We start from the raw sequence: 23,239 nt of genomic DNA, 5'->3' as shown, positions 1-23,239 counted from the left end.
AACTTTGAAGCTGCTGTGACCTCTGTATTTGTCTGCCTTATTGTTATCTATTGTTATCTATTGTTATTGTTATCTATTGTTAACAAATACTGGCATGCAAAGTAACTACAGGAGTTCTGTCAGAAAACTTAAAAAAAGATGTAAAACAAATAAAAATTAGAAATCGGTCTCCATCTAGACTTCCTTTCAAAAAACTAATGCAATCTGTAAGAAAAAGAAAGTTAAGAAAAAGACTGAAAGTTGCAGGGGGGGGGGGGGGGGTGGCCCAGGCCCACCCTTCTGTAGCAGTAAAAAATACAGTAAATGTATGAGATAAAATACAGGAGACAATTCGATCAAGACACAAGTTCGCCAAAGGACCTGTTTTTCAAGTGACCAAGACACAAGTTCGCCAAAGGACCTGTTTTTCAAGTGACCAAGACACAAGTTCGCCAAAGGACCTGTTTTTCAAGTGACCAAGACACAAGTTCGCCAAAGGACCTGTTTTTCAAGTGACCAAGATACAAGTTCGCCAAAGGACCTGTTTTTCAAGTGACCAAGACACAAGTTCGCCAAAGGACCTGTTTTTCAAGTGACCAAGACACAAGTTCGCCAAAGGACCTGTTTTTCAAGTGACCAAGACACAAGTTCGCCAAAGGACCTGTTTTTCAAGTGACCAAGGCACAAGTTCGCCAAAGGACCTTTAAAGTGACCAAGGCACTGAGCTACTGACTCAGGTAAGTATTAGACAAAGAGTACTAGAGCAAAATAATCATCTTGATCATCAGTCCTGAACACATATATAACAAAGTATATCCCAGAAAACTTTAACTAGTAAGCTGTAATTAAAAGGTAAGAAAGCTTTTGTAAATATGCGAATTTGAAGTGTTTGAATATCTTAGGATAGACAAAGAATCAACGAAAGGTGTTTTACGTACAAAAAAAAATCAGTTCTAGAATTCATTTTCCGTAGCTTAGATTAGAATATTATTTTTTAGCCAATATAGGAAGAGAGTCAGATGAGCACACCTTCAGCACAACCAGTAAAACTCCGAACTCCCAAAAATATGCGAAAAGTGTTTATTGTCTTCTGACGAATCACAAACAAGGGATCAGTCAGGTTGAACCTGTCGAGGCTTGATCCTTTGCTTTAGGAATCTTGCGTGTGATTGGTCGGACAAACATTCCATACATATTTCTACTGTTCACGGTTTGCTGACACCGTATATAGTAAAAGTATTATCAAATAAATATCATCCTTGAATAAGCGCGGCTTCCGGGTGAAGAAAAAGATGCGATAGCTATAGTACGGCGTGATGCGATAGCGGCGACAGTTAGTAGGCGTTACCGGTCGGCGTCGATTTAAAATTAAAAAAATGTCCCCATCAAACTCTTGAATGCGGCTACAGAGTCCTTGTTAAAATGTGAAAGTAGTTCGATCCTTATCCTTAGGATGCAGTGACCAATAGCCGTTCATACAGTCATAAGTCGAGACGTATCTACAATAGCCGTTCATACAGTCATACGTCGAGACGTATCTACAATAGCCGTTCATACAGTCATAAGTCGAGACGTATCTACAATAGCCGTTCATACAGTCATAAGTCGAGACGTATCTACAATAGCCGTTCATACAGTCATAAGTCGAGACGTATCTACAATAGCCGTTCATACAGTCATAAGTCGAGACGTATCTACAATAGCCGTTCATACAGTCATAAGTCGAGACGTATCTACAATAGCAGTCATAAGTCGAGACGTATCTACAATAGCCGTTCATACAGTCATAAGTCGAGACGTATCTACAATAGCCGTTCATACAGTCATAGGTCGAGACGTATCTACAATAGCCGTTCATACAGTCATAAGTCGAGACGTATCTACAATAGCCGTTCATACAGTCATAAGTCGAGACGTATCTACAATAGCCGTTCATACAGTCATAAGTCGAGACGTATCTACAATAGCCGTTCATACAGTCATAAGTCGAGACGTATCTACAATAGCCGTTCATACAGTCATAAGTCGAGACGTATCTAGAATAGCCGTTCATACAGTCATAAGTCGAGACGTATCTACAATAGCCGTCCATACAGTCATAGGTCGAGACGTATCTACAATAGCCGTTCATACAGTCATAAGTCGAGACGTATCTACAATAGCCGTTCATACAGTCATAAGTCGAGACGTATCTACAATAGCCGTTCATACAGTCATAGGTCGAGACGTATCTACAATAGCCGTTCATACAGTCATAGGTCGAGACGTATCTACAATAGCCGTTCATACAGTCATAGGTCGAGACGTATCTACAATAGCAGTCATAAGTCGAGACGTATCTACAATAGCCGTTCATACAGTCATAAGTCGAGACGTATCTACAATAGCCGTTCATACAGTCATAGGTCGAGACGTATCTACAATAGCCGTTCATACAGTCATAGGTCGAGACGTATCTACAATAGCCGTTGATACAGTCATAAGTCGAGACGTATCTACAATAGCCGTTCATACAGTCATAAGTCGAGACGTATCTACAATAGCCGTTCATACAGTCATAAGTCGAGACGTATCTACAATAGCCGTTCATACAGTCATAAGTCGAGACGTATCTACAATAGCCGTTCATACAGTCATAAGTCGAGACGTATCTAGAATAGCCGTTCATACAGTCATAAGTCGAGACGTATCTAGAATAGCAGTCATAGGTCGAGACGTATCTACAATAGCCGTTCATACAGTCATAAGTCGAGACGTATCTACAATAGCAGTCATAAGTCGAGACGTATCTACAATAGCCGTTCATACAGTCATAAGTCGAGACGTATCTACAATAGCCGTTCATACAGTCATAAGTCGAGACGTATCTACAATAGCCGTTCATACAGTCATAAGTCGAGACGTATCTACAATAGCCGTTCATACAGTCATAAGTCGAGACGTATCTACAATAGCCGTTCATACAGTCATAAGTCGAGACGTATCTAGAATAGCCGTTCATACAGTCATAAGTCGAGACGTATCTAGAATAGCAGTCATAGGTCGAGACGTATCTACAATAGCAGTCATAGGTCGAGACGTATCTACAATAGCAGTCATAGGTCGAGACGTATCTAGAATAGCAGTCATAGGTCGAGACGTATCTACAATAGCCGTTCATACAGTCATAAGTCGAGACGTATCTACAATAGCCGTTCATACAGTCATAAGTCGAGACGTATCTAGAATAGCAGTCCAGCATGTCATCGACGACACTTTTCATTTCCGGTAATCGACACAAAATCGTGTATTGCCATCCTTTTTCTTTGTCATCACTATAGGGGAATAACTCAGTCGCTCAGATATTAAACTTATCGTATTATCATCAGGCAGTGGGAGCTTCGTTCGCCCGACCGCGCGCTAATCCAGGAACCATGCCAACGAGGCCTCCTGGGATGTACGTGTGAGGGGTGGGAACGAACAAAAAATTGCAGTCTGCAGCCCGATGTAATAGGAATTTTTCGAGTTATTCGGGTTTTAGTTATCCGTGTTCGAGTTATCCGTGGTTTAGTTATCCGAGTTGGAATTATCCGAGTTCGAGTTATCCGAGTTTGAGTTATCCGGGTTAGAGTTATCCGCTTTCGAGTTATCCGAGGTCGAGTTATCCGTGTTGGAGTTATCCGGGTTTTAGCTATCCGTGTTCGAGTTATCCGAGCTTAAGTTATCCGTGTTCGAGTTATTGGGGTTTGAGTTATCCGGGTTTGAGTTATCCTAGGTCGAGTTATCCGTGTTGGAGTTATCCGGGTTTAAGTTATCCGTGTTGGAGTTACCCGAGCTGGAGTTATCCGTGTTCGAGTTATTCGGGTTTGACTTATCCTTTTTCGAGTTATCCGATGTCGAGTTATCCGTGTAGGAGTTATCCGAGTTGGAGTTATCCGAGGACGAGTTATCCGAGGTCGAGTTATCCGAGTTGGAGTTATCCGAGGTCGAGTTATCCGAGTTGAAGTTACCCGAACTCGAGTTATCCGAGCCGGAGTTATCCGTGTTCGGGTTATCCGAGGTCAAGTTATCCGGGTTGGAGTTATCCGAGGTCGAGTTATCCGAGTTGGAATTATCCGAGTTCGAGTTATTCGTGTTCGAGTTATCCGGTTTTGAGTCATCCGAGTTCGAGTTATCCTGATTTGAATTATTCGAGTTCGAATTATCCGAGGTCGAATTCTCCGGGTTTGAGTTATTCGAGGTCGAGTTATCCGTGTTCGAGTTATCCGAGTTGGAGTTATCCGAGCTGGAGTTATCCGAGCTAGAGTTATCCGAGCTAGAGTTATCCGAGTTTGAGTTATCCGAGTTTGAGTTATCCGAGTTTGAGTTATCCGTGTTCGAGTTATCCGAGTTCGAGTTATCCGAGTTGGAGTTATCCGAGGTCGAGTTATCCGAGGTCGAGTTATCTGAGGTCGAGTTATACGAGTTGGAGTTTTCCGAGGTCGAGTTATCCGGGTTTTTTTTAATTATCCCAGTTCGAGATATCCATGGTCGAGTTATCCGTGTTCGAGGTATCCGAGTTTGAGGTATCCGGGTTTGAGTTATTCGAGCTCGAGTTATCCTAGGTCGAGTTATCCATGTTCGAGTTATCCGGGTTTGAGTTATTCAAGTTCGAGCTGTCCGGGTTTGAGTTATCCGAGGTTGAGTTATCCAGGTTTGAGTTCTCCGAGGTCGAGTTATTCGAGTTGGAGTTATCTGAGGTCGAGTTATCCGGGTTTGAGTTATTCGAGTTTAAGTTATTCGTGTTCGAGTTATCCGGTTTTGAGTTCTCCGAGGTCGAGTTATTCGAGTTGTAGTTATCCGAGGTCGAGTTGTCCGGGTTTGAGTTATCCGAGGTCGAGTTATCCGTGTTCGAGTTATCCGTGCTCAAGTTATCCGTGCTCGAGTTATCCGGGTTCGAGTTATCCGAGGTCGAGTTATCGTGTTCGAGTTATCCGGGTGGTTTGAGTTGTTCGAGTTCGAGTTATCCGAGGTCTAGTTTTCCTGGTTTGAGTTATCTGAGGTCGAGTTATCCGGGTTTGAGTTCTCCGAGGTCGAGTTATCCGAGGTCGAGTTATCCGTGTTTGAGTTATTCGAGTTCGAGTTATCCGGGTTTGAGTTATCCGTGTTCGAGTTTTCCGAGGTCGAGTTATCCGAGTTTGAGTTATCCGTGTTCGAGTTATCCGAGGTCGAGTTATCCAAGTTCGAGTTATCCGGGTTTGAGATATTCAAGTTATCCGGGTTTGAGTACTCGGGTTCGAGTTATCCGGGTTTCAGTTATTCGTGTTCGTGTTATTCGGGTTGAGTCAAGGACTTATTCGAGTAGCAGGATACTACTGTGTTTTTTTCCGCGTATGCGCATGTCATGTCGATATGTTGATGTTCCCTTCGCTTTGCCAAACAATAACACAGGGGTACGGAAACAGCTCTCCCCGACTGCCATTTCAGAGACAAACACCTTACGATAAAGATAGTTACGTTGACATTTTCTCTTAAACACAGGGATTACGGATTTGTATACATCCCACACTTTGTGTTTTGATCTCGCATATTATTAAATACTACATAGCCTGGAATACAAAATGGGTTCACTTTAAAATTGTCATAGTCTCCCCGGGCTCAGAGCATGTCGTTGTCAAGAAGCTGAAGAAGGGCCTTTTAAAGGACCTGCAGCGGTGATATCGTGCACGTTTCAGCGATCGTTTCTGGTTTCATTGTGTCATCTGTGACGGTCTATCATGAATTTACAATAGCCCTGGTTGTCTGGTACCTGCAACAGTTTTTATACACTCTTTCATAAAAATCATAACTAGCGAATTTTACACATCGTTCAATGTGTTTGGTGCTTGATTGAGGTTAGCGTCACACGCGCGTTTGTTGCCGGTAGACATTTGACTCCGAGAAAAGCAATATCGGTATTTATCCGGTTTTAAATTTCACCTTCCGAGGAGTGTGACACTAAAGGACTGCTCGAAGACTACTGCCCTGACTGCGAATGTCTATTCGTTTTTGAGCCAAAATACTTCATTGATGTTCCCCAGACAGACAAGACAATATTGTGTAGGAGTGAGGAATAATATTGGTGCCTTGGCTTTCGTCGTGATCATTTGCTCCGCGTTCTTCGGCAAATTCCATTGAACGCTTTACTTACAAAGCAACAATCTAAAGACGATGTTATTGCTCACTTTCGCAAAAAGCTGGACACTGCTGGCTTTTGGGTTGACTTGCTGTTATATCCAACGTTCTGCGGTTATGGCTGAGGTATATTCGGCGCTTTCGCATACGCAGAGAATCCGCGATATTGAGTTGGAACTAAACGACGCTCTACAAGACTACATAGAGGAGCAAGAGACTCGTCTCGCAGCGATAAAAAGGTTTGCAACCGAAGTTAAACACTCGGTTGATCTGTCTGCCGAGGGGTCTCCCGGCTCGTACATCGGGCATCCAGTAAACATGTACTTAATGATCAAACGATTCGTCAATGAATGGCCCCAGGTAGAGAAAGTTGTCGAGGAACAAAGCAATTCTGAAGGTAATGTTACGTTTGAGTAACTATTACAGATCTCATCGTAAAACTGGTATAGTTTTCGTGACACGCGAATAGCAAATGTATCAATCGGTCATTAGTTTGATTTTACATCAACATTACAGTTATTTCGGAAAATACTCTCATATTGTTTAGAGCTACGCACAATCTCGTGACGATACCATTACGTTTTCGTCTTTAATTAGATAGTGGTAATAATAAACTAACGAACCACTGTTAAGTAATTGTATAACCAATTATTAGACCATTAGGATTAATCCTCGAGCGTTGTGTGGTATAGAGATAAAGACTCAACATCCAGCCCTTTGGACCGTTATTAAAATATCCTCTTTGGATTGATCGGTCTTATTTATTGACCTTATACAATTTATTGTCTTAGCTTTACAAACACAAGTACGGATTATGACATATAACTCCTTGTAGTCGTTTGGTATGCAAGTTATGTATTTAATCTCTTAGTCAAATTCCATTACATACATGCAAAGAAAGGTACGGCCTTGCAACAATGGCAACTTTGGTAGAAATCATTCCATTTCAATCATGTTTCCTTCATGTCGCTTTGTTATAAAATATATCATCCTCATTTTGCATCATTATCATCATCATCATTGTCGTCATCATAGTCATAGTTATGGTCATGATAATTTTAATGATGACAATGACAAAAATTTAGTGTATTTTTTTTTATTACAAAGTTTTTTTAATTCAATGACATTAATACTTTGTTAACATCCTATGCTCATTACTATTTTTAATACAAAATTGTAAAATGACCTATAAAGATTAAAAGCGAATGGATTGAAAGTGGCAAGATTATAAAAAACTATGTGAGCGGTGAAATAATCATTTGGTAAATTCGAATTGCTACTATGAAAAGTTTTTTGAATGGTTCGCGATCATTGCAAATCTTATAAGCATAAATAATAATATTAATAATAATAATAATTTTAATAATAATAATAACTTTATTGTAACTTACTTAAACAACTCAATTTACAATTTTAGAATTACTAAATATTTCTTTTATAAATGATTTTTCTTGATAATAATTTGATTATTTACAAAATTGAGCTATACTATTAAAAATCGTGTCGACGACGACGACATCATCATCATCATCATCATGACGACGAGGACGACGACAAGGACGACGACGACGAGGACGAGCACGACGACGAGGGCGACGACGACGACGAGAATGACGACGATGATGACGATGATCGCATTCAAAGGGGCCTAGGCTGTGTGGAGTACAAAATGTGAATATCAAAGAGACTGAACGCGCGAAAAGGGAAACGCGATCAGCAAAGAGACTGAACACACGAAAAGAGAAACGCGATCAGCAAAGAGACTGAACACACGAAAAGGGAAACGCGATCAGCAAAGAGACTGAACACACGAAAAGGGAAACGCGATCAGCAAAGAGACTGAACACACGAAAAGGGAAACGCGATCAGCAAAGAGACTGAACACACGAAAAGGGAAACGCGATCAGCAAAGAGACTGAACGCATGCAAAGGGAACGCGATCAGCAAAGAGACTGAACGCGCGAAAAGGGAAACGCGATCAGCAAAGAGACTGAACACACGAAAAGGGAAACGCGATCAGCAAAGAGACTGAACACACGAAAAGGGAAACCGATGGCTACGGATGGCTCTGTCACGCGCTCTGTCACACGCTCTGTCACGCGAACAATTCTTGTTGCAACTGTCCTCGCAAAAAAAAATAATGAAAGTCTCACGCGTGAGTCTTGCAACTTGAAAAAAATAGTCGTGTTCCACTTTTTGTACCTTTTCCAGAAAAAAAAGTTGGAAATGGGGTTAAACACGGAAAAACGTGCGTTTATTCGTAATCGGTGAAGGAATACATACAAACATTAACATTTATTTATTCACGTTGACCAAACACAACAAGTTCACATTTGTTATAAACCCGTTATTTTCCAGTCGGGGAGTGGTTAATAGCGAGAATTAGCATATAACAGTGCTAACGGAACGTTTTACGATAAAGTAGCCCTTCAGTAAGTAGCCTCCGAAAGGAAAAAAGCGCGACGCCTGAGCTCTCAAGCATATTTGAGGTGTGACAAAAGCATGTTATGTCTTACATGTTTTATTCTCCATAAAAGAATGTTGTTAAGAGTGTTTACCACTAGTACCTAAATAGCACTATTTTGTTAACACTGCCAAACCAAGGGGGGAGGGAGGGGGATTTGACCGTATGGGCGGCATATCAGCAAATAGTAACTGTTACAATATACCGTCTTTACGTTTTGAGCCTTGAAGCTGTGGCTAGAAGTACAACTGCCAAACCAAGGGGGGAGGGATTTGACAGCAAGGTGCGTTATTTCAGCACGTGGTTACTAGGGGTCACACTTTAGCAACCCCAGAAGGGTCGATGAATTTTACATGCAATCTATACATTACGTGCCAGTAACTACCAAAGAAACCGCAAAAGCAAATTCTTACTGCCGCTATTTTTAGCTTTTCTACTTGACCGACTGGCCTCCTCGAAGTCTAAGTTCCCTACGAGTGAAGACCTGACGGGCGCCATCACGGCTATTAAGCGCTTACAAGAGGTCTACGCACTCAAACCCGTCGACTTCTCCGAGGGACGGTTCGGGTTCAAACCGAAGACAGGATATTTGCTCGGACCAAAGGACACATACAAGATCGGGCGCGAGTCGTATCTCGACGGAGACATGGTCGGCACTGCCGAGTGGATGACGGAAACGCTGAGGCTTATGGATCTTGGGGTCTCTAATGGTGCCCAGGCTCCAAGGCGAACCGATGTGCTCGACCATCTAGCATTTGCCGAATTCAAGGTAACGCATATGTATACACAATGTGGTTTCATGTTGCGTGACTAGCGTATGTAACACAATGTGAGACTTGCGTGACTACCGTATGTAACACAATGCGCGTGTTGCGTAACTAGCGTATGTAACACAATGCGAGTGTTGCGTGACTAGCGTATGTATCACAATGCGAGTGTTGCGTGACTAGCGTATGTAACACAATGTGAGAAGTGCATGACTAGCGCATAATGTGAGAGTTGCGTGACTAGCGCATGTAACACAATGCTAGTGTTGCGTGACTAGCGCATGTAATGCAATGTTAGAGTTGCATGACTAGCGTATGTAACACAATGTTAGAGTTGCATGATTAGCGTATGTAACACAATGTGAGAAGTGCATGACTAGCGCATAATGTGAGAGTTGCGTGACTAGCGCATGTAACACAATGTTAGAGTTGCGTGACTGCATGTAACACAATGTTAGAGTTGCGTGACTGCATGTAACACAATGTTCGAGTTGCGTGATTGCATGTAACACAATTTTAGAGTTGCGTGACTGCATGTAACACAATGTTAGAGTTGCGTGACTGCATGTAACACAATGTTAAAGTTGCGTGACTGCATGTAACACAATGTTAGAGTTGCGTGATTGCATGTAACACAATGTTAGAGTTGCGTGAATGCATGTAACACAATGTTAGAGTTGCGTGACTGCATGTAACACAATGTGAGTGGTGCGTGACTAGCCCATGGCGTTTTTATCGCAACCTGCGTTGCAAGTTTGCATAATTGCATTTATCTTGTTACCTGGTCACTGAAATAATCAGAACGTAAGGAATAAAATGTGTCAACCATATACCATTTCGTCTTGTTTTCCTGAGAAGGCCACCAAAGAAAACTGGACTGTTGTCCTGAACCGGGTGTGAAAATTGGCGTTGTTTTATTTAACAGGGTCAGGGCGGCACCTCTATATCCAAACAAATCCAACTGTTCCAAACCCAACTGCATTTTATACCTTTTCCCATTGTATGCTATTATTTGTTCATTGTATGTTATTATTTTTATTCAAATTTATCAACAGAATGGCGATGGAAGAAAAGCTCTTAACCACACATTAGAATTAATTAAGATCGGTGAGTACCTTTCTCCCCCACCTGTCCACCCCTAAAACATAAAATTTACTGCTTTTTCGTGATATCACATGAACTATCAGGAGGCTATTTAACAGTCAGATCTCGAGGCGGTTCCTTCTGAGCAACAACGAAAATGACTCATTTTAAATCTTACATTTCTCTTCACTTCACTTCACTTTAAAAAATTGCGCAACCTATTGTACAATATGTCAGTGCGCAGCGCAGTGCCGAGTCTAAAGCCCAGCGTGGAAGGCCTCTGGGTAGCCTCTCATGTCAATTACAGACTGTGGAAGGTTGTTCCACAGTCTCAGTGCACGGGGCAAAAAACTATATTTATATATGTCAGTTCTAGCGTTAGGAATAGTATAGAATTCAGAGTGTTGAGTGCGGGCAAGGCGCGAGACGGTTTCATCAGATCTTCGAGTGGCAGGATAGACGCATTATTTAGGCCACTGTTTAGGAGCACCAATGATGAGGTGCGCCTGCGGTCTTCGAGTGGCTGCCAACCCAGTTCGGAAAGGAGGCGCGTCATTGTGCCGGGTTCGAAGGAGAAGAAGTCTGCCGTAACAAAGCGTGCTGCACGCCTCTGGACTTTCTCGATCTCGACGATGAGCTTGCTGGTATGCGGGTCCCAGATAGCACTTGCATATTCCAACAGCGGCCTAACGAGGCCAACGTAGGCTGCTTCCTTCGCTTTTGTGTCGCAAAAGTGCAGGTTCCGCCTAAGTAGGCCTAGGATCTTGTTTGCCTTGCTCACTGTTTCAGCAACATTTCTGTTCCATCGGAGGTCCCTTGTTATTGTGACTCCGAGGTACTTTATTTCCTCAACAAAGGGTCCATTCTCTCTGATGTTTCTTTCCTTGATGCACTGTTAAAGTGCCCTTTCTTGGTGATTTTCCGCCCAAGTTGTTTTATCCACTAATCCCGAATATCACTAAGGACATTTTTCTTCCCTATTTTTACAGATCCCGAAAACACTCGCGCTAAGAACAACCTTGCCTTCTTCACTCAAGAAATGAAGCGGGACGAGAGTAAGTTCACGAAAAAGGAGGAGGAAAAGAAAAATGTTCCCAGTTACAAGTGGATGAAATCCCGCCTGTCACAAGACGTCTTTGAGAACTTTAACTGGCACGTAGAAAGAGACATTTACAAACGACTTTGCCGAGGGGAGAAGCTCCCAACGGTAAGGGAGATCCAGCTATCAGAATAGATCCCTTTTATCAAATACACCCAGGGAGATCCATCTATAAGAATAGAACCCTTTCATCAAATACACCCAGGGAGATAAGCGATATCCAGCTATCAGAATAGATCTCTTTCATAAAATACACCCAGGGAGATGAGAGATATCCAGCTATCAGAATAGATCCCTTTCATCAAATACACCCAGGGAGATAAGGGAGATCCAGCTATCAGAATAGATCCCTTTCATCAAATACACCCAGGGAGATAAGGGAGATCTAGCTATCAGAATAGATCCCTTTCATTAAATACACCCAGGGAGATAAGGGAGATCCATCTATCAGAATAGATCCCTTTCATCGAATACACCCAGGGAGATTAGGGAGATCCAGCTATCAGAATAGACCCCTTTCATCAAATACACCCAGGGAGATAAGGGAGATTCAGCTATCAGAATAGATTCTTTTATCAAATACACCGAGGGATATCCAGCTATCAGAATAGACCCCTTTCATCAAATACACCCAGGGAGATCCAGCTATCAGAATAGACCCCTTTCATCAAATACACCCAGGGAGATAAGCGATATCCAGCTATCAGAATAGATCCCCTTCATCAAATACACCCAGGGAGATAAGGGAGATCCAGCTATCAGAAGGCGTTAGAAGTCTGCTTGTTTCAATAGAAAAATGTGTACTTTAAAAGCACACTAGCATACACACATTGGCACCAGTCGGGCCAAGACGGGACGCTAGCACAGTCTATTACCCGTGCAGTTCGGCAACCATGGACAGCTGTTTCGTCCTTATTAGGACTCGTCAGCATGGCATAGCCGGTTTGCCTCAGTTAAACTTCATCGGCAAAAAAACTGCAGGGCGACTTCGACTCGAACGAAGTGCTTTAAAGCACTTCCAAGTGGTAATAGACTGTGCTAGCGTCCCGTCTTGGCCCGACTGGTGCCAATGTGTGTATGCTAGTGTGCTTCTAAAGTTCAATAGAAAAGTTCGAGCCGTAGTTTTTGCATTTCTGCAAGTAGGCGAGCCAATAAAAGTTCTGATAGCATGGCTGTCATTATACACTTGGAATGGGTGTGTTTTGCAGTCGCCCCAGACGCCTAGAAGGCTGATGTGCTGGTACTTCCGCGGGGATCCCTTGTGTATCATCAAACCGTGCAAGATGGAAAGGGTATTCACTAACCCTGACATCGTCATCTTTAGAGATGTCATCACGGACAAAGAAGTCGATGAAGTTCGCCAGATATCGGAGCCCCTGGTAAGTCCCTAGGCGTTCTTGGTCAGCAAAACAAATCACGAGAGGGCCAGTACCCCCAATGAATAGTGGTTTGGCCGTTTGCAAGGTAGGGAAGGGGGGAGGGGGGAAGTGTTCGTTTGCAAGGTAGGGGAGGGGGGCAGTGTTCGTTTGCAAGGTAGGGGAGGGGGGAGGGGGGCAGTGTTCGTTTGCAAGGTAGTGCCGGGGGAGGGGGGCAGTGTTCGTTTGCAAGGTAGGGGAGGGGGGGGAGGGGGACAGTGTTCGTTTGCAAGGTAGTGCCGGGGGAGGGGGGCAGTGTTCGTTTGCAAGGTAGGGGAGGGGGGCAGTGTTCGTTTGCAAGGTAGGGGAGGGGGGGAGGGGGACAGTGTTCGTTTGCAAGGTAGTGCCGGGGGAGGGGGGCCGTGTTCGTTTGCAAGGTAGGGGAGGGGGGAGGGGGGCAGTGTTCGTTTGCAAGGTAGGAGAGGGGGGAGGGGGGCAATGGTGCCTAAGGGTTTGCCAGCACGTAATAGTTTACTCAACATCCCGATGCATAAAGCATAGGGGAGAGACAAGGCAAGGACAACTAAAGAGCCTTTGTCAATCGCCATTTTGAATCCTAGCAAAATACATTTGGGGGAGTTGTTGCGATAATTCGATTGGATTTAGTAGTGGTTATTTTGATAATTTATCTCACAATTTGTCAAAATTGGTTAAAAGCAATAACAAAGGTGTGGCTGACGAGGTCACTAACCATTAAAACACGTTACAAACGTCGAATTACATCGGGTTTGTCCGAAAGAGCCTACTCGGTAGTTTGTTCCGCTTTTGACTGAGATTATTTTTATGTTTATATTATTTTTCTTATCTTATCAGTTGAACAGAGCGACAGTGCACAACCCGATCACGGGTCACCTGGAGACCGCACACTACAGAATCAGCAAAAAGTGAGTCCTGAAATGTGTGCTTTTTTTTCAACATAGTTGAAAAGAAAGTCTCCCAGAGTTAATCTCTACTCTCGTACTTTACACATGTCAGTGCGTGCCCGGGTAGTCTTCAAAAGCGTCGCGAGCTACCCTGGCCAATAGGGGACTTGCGCTAGCAAGAAAGCACGTGACTTTACACATGTCAGTGCGTGCCCGGGTAGTCTTAAAGTGCGACGCGAGCGAGCTACCCTGGCCAATAGGGGACTTGCGCTAGCAAGAGAGCACATAACTTTTCCGGGTGGCAAATTCAAAACAACATAATCACAGACGAAATTTATAACTAGGGGGATGACTGACAAACTTTATAACTAGGGGATGATTGACGAACTTTATAACTAGGGGGGTGATTGACAAACTTTATAAGTAGGGGGATGACTGACGAACTTTATAACTAGGGGGATGACTGACGAACTTTATAACTAGGGGGATGACTGACGAACTTTATAACTAGGGGGATGACTGACGAACTTTATAACTAATGGGATGACTGACGAATTTTATAACTAGGGGGATGACTGACGAACTTTATAACTAGGGGGATGACTGACGAACTTTATAACTAGGGGGATGATTGACAAACTTTATAAGTAGGGGGATGATTGATGAACTTTATAACTAGGGGGATGATTGACAAACTTTATCACTAGGGGGATGATTGACGAACTTTATAACTAGGGTGATGATTGACGAACTTTAAAATAATGGGGGCTGATTGACGAACTTTATAACTAGGGGGATGATTGACGAACTTTATAACTAGGGGGATGATTGACGAACTTTATAACTAGGGGGATGATTGACGAACTTCATAACTAGGGGGATGACTGACGAACTTTATAACTAGGGGGATGATTGACGAACTTCATAACTAGGGGGATGACTGACGAACTTCATAACTAGGGGGATGACTGACGAACTTTATAACTAGGGGGATGACTGACGAACTTTATAACTAGGGGGATGATTGACGAACTTTATAACTAGGGGGATGATTGACGAACTTCATAACTAGGGGGATGACTGACGAACTTTATAACTAGGGGGATGACTGACGAACTTTATAACTAGGGGGATGATTGACAAACTTTATAACTAGGGGGATGATTAACAAACTTTATAAGTAGGGGGATGATTGATGAACTTTATAACTAGGGGGATGACTGACGAACTTTATAACTAGGGGATGACTGACGAACTTTATAACAAAGGGGATGATTGACAAACTTTATAAGTAGGGGGATGATTGATGAACTTTATAACTAGGGGGATGATTGACAAACTTTATAACTAGGGGGATGATTGACGAACTTTATAACTAGGGGTATGATTGATGAACTTTACAATTATGGGGGATGATTGACGAACTTTATAACTAGGGGGATGATTGACGAACATATTATCTAGGGGGATGATTGACAAACTTTATAACTAGGGGATGATTGACAAACTTTATAAGTAGGGGGATGATTGACAAACTTTATAACTAGGGGGATGATTGACAAACTTTATAGCTAGGGGGATGATTGACGAACTTTATAACTAGGGGGATGATTGACGAACTTTATAACTAGGGGGATGATTGACGAACTTTATAACTAGTGGGGTGATTGACGAACATTATAACTAGGGGGATGATTGACGAACTTTAAAATTAAGGGGGATGATTGACGAACTTTATAACTAGGGGGACGATTGACGATCTTTATAACTAGGGGGATGATTGACGAACTTTATAACTAGGGGGATGACTGACGAACTTTATAACTAATGGGATGACTGACGAATTTTATAACTAGGGGGATGACTGACGAACTTTATAACTAGGGGGATGACTGACGAACTTTATAACTAGGGGGATGATTGACAAACTTTATAAGTAGGGGGATGATTGATGAACTTTATAACTAGGGGGATGATTGACAAACTTTATCACTAGGGGGATGATTGACGAACTTTATAACTAGGGGGATGATTGACGAACTTTAAAATAATGGGGGCTGATTGACGAACTTTATAACTAGGGGGATGATTGACGAACTTTATAACTAGGGGGATGATTGACGAACTTTATAACTAGGGGGATGATTGACGAACTTTATAACTAGGGGGATGACTGACGAACTTTATAACTAGGGGGATGATTGACGAACTTCATAACTAGGGGGATGACTGACGAACTTCATAACTAGGGGGATGACTGACGAACTTTATAACTAGGGGGATGACTGACGAACTTTATAACTAGGGGGATGATTGACGAACTTTATAACTAGGGGGATGATTGACGAACTTCATAACTAGGGGGATGACTGACGAACTTTATAACTAGGGGGATGACTGACGAACTTTATAACTAGGGGGATGATTGACGAACTTTATAACTAGGGGGATGATTGACGAACTTTATAACTAGGGGGATGATTGACGAACTTTATAACTAGTGGGGTGATTGACGAACTTTATAACTAGGGGGATGATTGACGAACTTTATAACTAGGGTGATGATTGACGAACTTTATAAGTAGGGGGATGACTGACGAACTTTATAACTAGGGGGATGATTGACAAACTTTATAGCTAGGGGGATGATTGACGAACTTTATAACTAGGGGGATGATTGACGAACTTTATAACTAGGGGGATGATTGACGAACTTTATAACTAGTGGGGTGATTGACGAACTTTATAACTAGGGGGATGATTGACGAACTTTAAAATTAAGGGGGATGATTGACGAACTTTATAACTAGGGGGACGATTGACGATCTTTATAACTAGGGGGATGATTGACGAACTTTATAACTAGGGGGATGACTGACGAACTTTATAACTAATGGGATGACTGACGAATTTTATAACTAGGGGGATGACTGACGAACTTTATAACTAGGGGGATGACTGACGAACTTTATAACTAGGGGGATGATTGACAAACTTTATAAGTAGGGGGATGATTGATGAACTTTATAACTAGGGGGATGATTGACAAACTTTATCACTAGGGGGATGATTGACGAACTTTATAACTAGGGGGATGATTGACGAACTTTAAAATAATGGGGGCTGATTGACGAACTTTATAACTAGGGGGATGATTGACGAACTTTATAACTAGGGGGATGATTGACGAACTTTATAACTAGGGGGATGATTGACGAACTTCATAACTAGGGGGATGACTGACGAACTTTATAACTAGGGGGATGATTGACGAACTTCATAACTAGGGGGATGACTGACGAACTTCATAACTAGGGGGATGACTGACGAACTTTATAACTAGGGGGATGACTGACGAACTTTATAACTAGGGGGATGATTGACGAACTTTATAACTAGGGGGATGATTGACGAACTTCATAACTAGGGGGATGACTGACGAACTTTATAACTAGGGGGATGACTGACGAACTTTATAACTAGGGGGATGATTGACAAACTTTATAACTAGGGGGATGATTGACAAACTTTATAAGTAGGGGGATGATTGATGAACTTTATAACTAGGGGGATGACTGACGAACTTTATAACTAGGGGATGACTGACGAACTTTATAACAAAGGGGGTGATTGACAAACTTTATAAGTAGGGGGATGATTGATGAACTTTATAACTAGGGGGATGATTGACAAACTTTATAACTAGGGGGATGATTGACGAACTTTATAACTAGGGGTATGATTGATGAACTTTACAATTATGGGGGATGATTGACGAACTTTATAACTAGGGGGATGATTGACGAACATATTATCTAGGGGGATGATTGACAAACTTTATAACTAGGGGATGATTGACAAACTTTATAAGTAGGGGGATGATTGACAAACTTTATAACTAGGGGGATGATTGACAAACTTTATAGCTAGGGGGATGATTGACGAACTTTATAACTAGGGGGATGATTGACGAACTTTATAACTAGGGGGATGATTGACGAACTTTATAACTAGTGGGGTGATTGACGAACTTTATAACTAGGGGGATGATTGACGAACTTTAAAATCAAGGGGGATGATTGACGAACTTTATAACTAGGGGGACGATTGACGATCTTTATAACTAGGGGGATGATTGACGAACTTCATAACTAAGGGGATGATTGACGAACTTTATAACTAGGGGGATGACTGACGAACTTTATAACTAGGTTGATGACTGACGAACTTCATAACTAGGGGGATGATTGACGAACTTTATAACTAGGGGTATGATTGACGAACTTTATAACTTGGGGGATGACTGACGAACTTTATAACTAGGTTGATGACTGACGAACTTCATAACTAGGGGGATGATTGACGAACTTTATAACTAGGGGTATGATTGACGAACTTTATAACTTGGGGGATGACTGACGAATTTTATAACTAGGGGGATGATTGACAAACTTTATAACTAGGGGGATGATTGACGAACTTTATAACTGTGGGGATGACTGACGAACTTTATAGCTAGGGGGATGATTGACGGACTTTTTTATTGAATTCAAACGAATTCTTATTGGCAAGTTTCACGAAACTATGAAAGTGGCCTCGGTAGCGCGCGCCGTATCAGATAGCACGTTTCTCCCATCCTTATTGGCCTACTTCACAAGACTGTCAAGGTGGCCACGGTAGCGCGCGTGCATTGTAATAATGGTGTTGTTTGTAGCTGTTGGCTGTCAGGCAGGGAGCATGGTGAAGTCATTGATCGTGTCGAGAGACGAATCGCTGCCATGACCAGACTCAACCTCGAGACCGCCGAGGGATTTCAGGTAAAAATATACACAGACTATAGTACCAAGTGTTTTTGCCCGGGTGATGGGTTTCCTGTGGCAAGAGTTGTGACGTTACAGTCCCAGGCCCACGCTGCTCCACTGTTCATCTTAATTCAATACATAAAAAAATCTTAAGAGAAAGGCTTGCTAGCTATTTTATTATTTAGTTAATTATAAATATATTCCTTTGCTACTTTTAAGATGTTGAAACACTATATTTTTTATTATAATATATATAATAAATTAATTTTTATGGCGCCATTTCATTTCTGTTGTAAGCGTTTAAAACATAAGATGGTAAAAAATAGAGAATAAACAGAATAGAAGATGTACAGTGTAATGCAGGCACGTTCACATGGGGTGCGCGCGCACCTTATCTTGGCGGCCAAAAAGTGGGTAATTTCTTATTGAGGAATCTTCAAATACTTTTTCCATAAGATACCTAAGAATGCGAAACCCCCGTCAGCCAATCCTGGGTACGCGCCTGTAAAGAGATAATTTTTTTCTAAGACTATATTATACAATAATACACGTGTTCAAAATTTGGTTGCACTGAAGAATCCATGTGTCGTAACCCGCAGAGGTTCATGGGTAACGTATAAACAGTTCAAATCCTTGTCTCTCAAAGCCTTGTGAATGTTTACACACAAACAAGAATCAGGTAGGTCTATATTCATATTTTACTTTATTTGTTATTTTAATCAATTTAAATTCTCCTGTTTTAGGTTCAAAACTATGGACTAGCGGGGCAATATGATCCGCACTTTGACTTTTCCCGAGTGAGTACTACGCAATAAAGATCGATATTAAGAGCCAGTGTGGCATGGAAGTAGAGATGATTGTTTTGTTGTTGTTGATGACGCTAACAGAGGGATGGTTGATGACGCTAACAGAGGGATGGTTGATGACGCTAACAGAGGGATGGTTGATGACGCTAACAGAGGGATGGTTGATGAGCTTTGTAGTGCTCTTGGTAGTCGTAATGTTGGTGATGGCGTGTTAATGATAATGTAATGGTAATGATAATGGTTGATGACGATGTCAGGGATGGTGATGAGGAGTATTCCTGGTGATAGCCGATGTGATGATTACATTATTTTTAATTCTGGGTTATAGCTTGATAAAAGAACATTTAGAAAATATCTGGGATCACTGCCACGCCCCTACTGGTTATTTCCTGCCAATTTTTTAAAATATTGGGTGACACGTCTCCCGAGTTCTCCACCCCCTACTACGGCCCTGTAGTTGTGATCTTGATGGTGATGATGTTGTTCTATTTCTCTTTCTAAGAATCTGGCTAATTTTGATTATTATCATGGTGGCTGTGATGATTGATTGTGTGATGATAATAATGATGTTTTTGTCTTAAAGGACCTGGCAAACTCATCGCTAGGATCCCTCGGAACAGGCAACAGGATTGCCACTGTCCTTGTATGGGTAAGTAAGACGGGTGCATCTATCTGTTGTTATTGTTTTCCACTTTACTACATTTTGATATTTTTCTCTTATTTCTAACAAGATGTCTCAAGTTGAGTCTGGCGGAGCAACTGTCTTTCCTTACGTCGGTGCAAGAATTCTGCCACAAAAGGTATGATGCGTCTTAAGATCTAAAAAACTTGAAGAATGGGTGTTTTTATCTACCTACGTAGAGTTATGATACATCTTGATGTCTAAAATCTTGAATAATAAGTGTCTTTTATCACACATCCTGGTCGTTAAGGTGTACCTAATTTAATTGCACAATTTACTACGAAGAGGTAATCAAGAAAAAATGTCTCATGAATAAAATGAAGAAGTATTTAACCCTCAAACATATAGGCGTTATCTAAATTCTTTTTTTATGTTATCATAACTTAGGGTTTTCACTTTTGCAGTGAATTTACCATTTCACAATCATATTATCTCTCAGGTGTGTTTATTAAACACTTTAGGGGGAGGGGGCATGGGAGATTATGACTCAGGACACCATACAATTTCTCTCCCCCTGGGAGTACTCCAAAGCTGTAATGGTTTTATTTATTTGTTGCTGGAATGCTCCTTATGTCTTCACTCTCATTCGTTCTTGTTGATCATAAACGGTATCGGTAAAATCCAGAAGTAATGCTTATTATGATTTATAAAAGGATTAAATACATTGGTCTTTCCACATGGTCAATATTCAATAGTAGGGCTCATAAAACATTTAGAGCCCTCAGCCCCTTAGAGAGGTCTTTTTTTTTCGGAGCCCCCCTCGATATATTGCACCCCCTCGATATATTGCACCCCCCTCGATATATTGCACCCCCTCGATATATTGCACCCCCTCGATATATTGCACCCCCCTCGATATATTGCATCCCCCCGATATATTGCACTTAATGAGCGTGAAAATGAATCCAGATGTAGCTGAAGATTAAGCCAAGCTTTTTTCGTTATCGTATCATGATACAGATAGAGGGGTAGACCTTTTTCTTTGCCTATTACATTAGGGCACTAGATAGAGAGATAGAGCTGATGTTTATTTTTTTATGTTTTGCCTGTTGCATTAGGGCGATGCTGTGTTCTGGCACAATCTGCTCCGGTCCGGTGATGGCGATTTTCGTACACGGCATGCTGGGTGCCCTGTGTTATCAGGAATCAAATGGGGTAAGCGCATGCTGGGTACCCTGTTTTATCAGAGGTAAGCGCATGCTGGGTACCCTGTTTTATCAGAGGTAATCGCATGCTGGGTACCCTGTGTTATCAGAGGTAAGCGCATACTGGGTACCCTGTGTTATGAGGGGTAAGCGCATGCTGGGTACCCTGTGTTATCAGAGGTAAGCACATCCTGGGTACCCTGTGTTATGAGGGGTAAGCGCATGCTGGGTACCCTGTGTTATCAGAGGTAAGCACATCCTGGGTACCCTGTGTTATGAGGGGTAAGCGCATGCTGGGTACCCTGTGTTATCAGAGGTAAGCACATCCTGGGTACCCTGTGTTATGAGGGGTAAGCGCATGCTGGGTACCCTGTGTTATGAGGAGTAAGCGCAGTCATATATTAAGAATGTGGACTTTAGAAGCACACTAGCATACACACATTGGCACCAGTCGGGCCAAGATGGGACGCTAGCACAGTCTATTACCCGTGCAGTTCGGCAACCATGGACGGCTGTTTCGTCCTTCTTAGGACTCGTCAGCATGGCATAGCCGGTTTGCCTTAGTTAAACTTCATCGGCAAAAAAACTGCAGGGCGACTTCGACTCGAACGAAGTGCTTTAAACCAAAGCTTAGATCCATGTGGGATCTAGAGCTGCGACCGGGCTAGCGTGATGCCAATTGTGCGGATCACGCATGCGACATTTGCTAGTCTAAACCTCCGTCGGATAGCTCGCAAGGATAGTTTGGCTATCGGGTAATAGACTGTGCTAGCGACTGTGCCAATGTGTGTATGCTAGTGTGCTTTTAAAGTCCCCATTTATGTATACATACTCGCAAGGATAGTTTGGCTATCCGACGGAGTTTTAGACTAGCAAAGGTCGCATGCGTCCATGCTGTCCATGGCTACCGAACTGCACGGGTAATAGACTGTGCTAGCGTCCAGTCTTGTCCCGACTGGTTCCAATGTGTGTATGCTAGTGTTTTTAAAGTCCACATTCTTATATTAAAAGACTTTTATGCAAATAGAGGTAATTTGTCGATTCTGATTAATCTCAAATGCCTAAAAGCATTTATTTGATTTACCATTTTAGTTGCAAATAAATGGATCCACGAGTATGGTAATGAGTTTCACCGGCCTTGCTCACTTCGCAGAGACGAATGACAGTCAAGACACAGAGAGGAAGACAAAATAGGCAGTACTGAATAACGTGCTTCATGTTACCACGACCCGATCGATACCCGCGCTGTTCCCACCCCTCCCCCATTGTTGCCACCACCCTACCCCTGATTGTTATCGCGATTCCCCGATTGCTACCACCACCCTACCCCTGATTGTTATCGCGATTCCCCGATTGTTATCACCACCCTACCCCTGATTGTTATCGCGGTTCCCCGATTGTTACCCGTTTGTTAAGCTGCAAGTTGTATGACTTAAAAAGTAACTTCACAAAGCGAATTTGCTTTAGATCACGTTATTCAGCACTTTTAATATTAGTACATTTGATAAATGAAAATTCTTTTAACAATGCTTCACTTTGAGTTTAAGTTAAGAAAGGACCTTAGTTAAATCTCTTTCATATATAATGTATGTTTCCTTGTTTTGAGATTTGTACAGTTTTATAATGTTTATATATATATATTGAGATATCGTTTTAATTTTATGTAAAGCAAATAACAGCTAAAAAAAAGCTTAAAACATATTTTGAAATGCCAGGTGTTGTTCTGAGTGTTAGGTCAAACATTTATACCTTTTTACTAGGGAGGGGGGGGGGGGGGCAATACAGAAACAGAAAGAAAATATTTGGGGGCACGGCCTCTCCCCTACTGGTCATTTCCTTATAATTCTTTAAAATATTGGGGGGGCACACGTGCCTCAGTGCCCCATCCCCTGCTACGGCCCTGGTTACACATAAACCACTACGATACATTGATTCGCGGGCGCAACCTTAATTTAAAGAGTGTTTTTTAATTCTATCAATCATCAAGAAAATGATTGAAAAA

General features: G+C 42.1%; 2 protein-coding genes across 2 annotated transcripts; one reads left to right on the top strand and one right to left on the bottom strand.

Moving 5' to 3' along the window:
* Positions 1-1,396: 1,396 nt before the first annotated feature.
* Positions 1,397-3,241, bottom strand: LOC125561098 (prion-like-(Q/N-rich) domain-bearing protein 25). The gene has a single exon (XM_048724368.1). The coding sequence runs from the start codon at positions 3,239-3,241 to the stop codon at positions 1,397-1,399; it is 1,845 nt and encodes a 614-aa protein (XP_048580325.1).
* A 2,201-nt stretch (positions 3,242-5,442) lies between these two features.
* LOC5518282 (prolyl 4-hydroxylase subunit alpha-2) lies at positions 5,443-22,951 on the top strand. Its single transcript, XM_048723575.1, has 12 exons — positions 5,443-6,508; positions 9,004-9,344; positions 10,398-10,449; positions 11,415-11,632; positions 12,733-12,903; positions 13,753-13,823; positions 18,517-18,619; positions 19,348-19,401; positions 19,994-20,059; positions 20,142-20,210; positions 21,151-21,247; positions 22,330-22,951. The coding sequence occupies exons 1-12, from the start codon at positions 6,148-6,150 to the stop codon at positions 22,398-22,400; spliced, it is 1,674 nt and encodes a 557-aa protein (XP_048579532.1). The 5' UTR covers positions 5,443-6,147; the 3' UTR covers positions 22,401-22,951.
* The last annotated feature ends 288 nt before the right edge of the window (positions 22,952-23,239 follow it).

The sequence above is a fragment of the Nematostella vectensis genome, chromosome 2 (genome assembly GCF_932526225.1).
Source record: "Nematostella vectensis chromosome 2, jaNemVect1.1, whole genome shotgun sequence".
Taxonomy (NCBI): Eukaryota; Metazoa; Cnidaria; class Anthozoa; order Actiniaria; family Edwardsiidae; genus Nematostella; species Nematostella vectensis.
The sequence above is the reverse complement of the archived record's forward strand: the minus strand, read 5'-3'. Positions and strand labels throughout refer to the sequence as shown.

Excerpts from the sequence above, each read along its gene's own strand:
- LOC125561098 (XM_048724368.1), bottom strand. The coding sequence starts at position 3,241 with ATGAAAAGTGTCGTCGATGACATGCTGGACTGCTATTCTAGATACGTC.
- LOC5518282 (XM_048723575.1), top strand. The coding sequence starts at position 6,148 with ATGTTATTGCTCACTTTCGCAAAAAGCTGGACACTGCTGGCTTTTGGG. Across the intron at positions 6,509-9,003 it reads GGAACAAAGCAATTCTGAAG|CTTTTCTACTTGACCGACTG; the intron begins GTAATGTTACGT and ends CGCTATTTTTAG. Across the intron at positions 9,345-10,397 it reads TAGCATTTGCCGAATTCAAG|AATGGCGATGGAAGAAAAGC; the intron begins GTAACGCATATG and ends ATTTATCAACAG.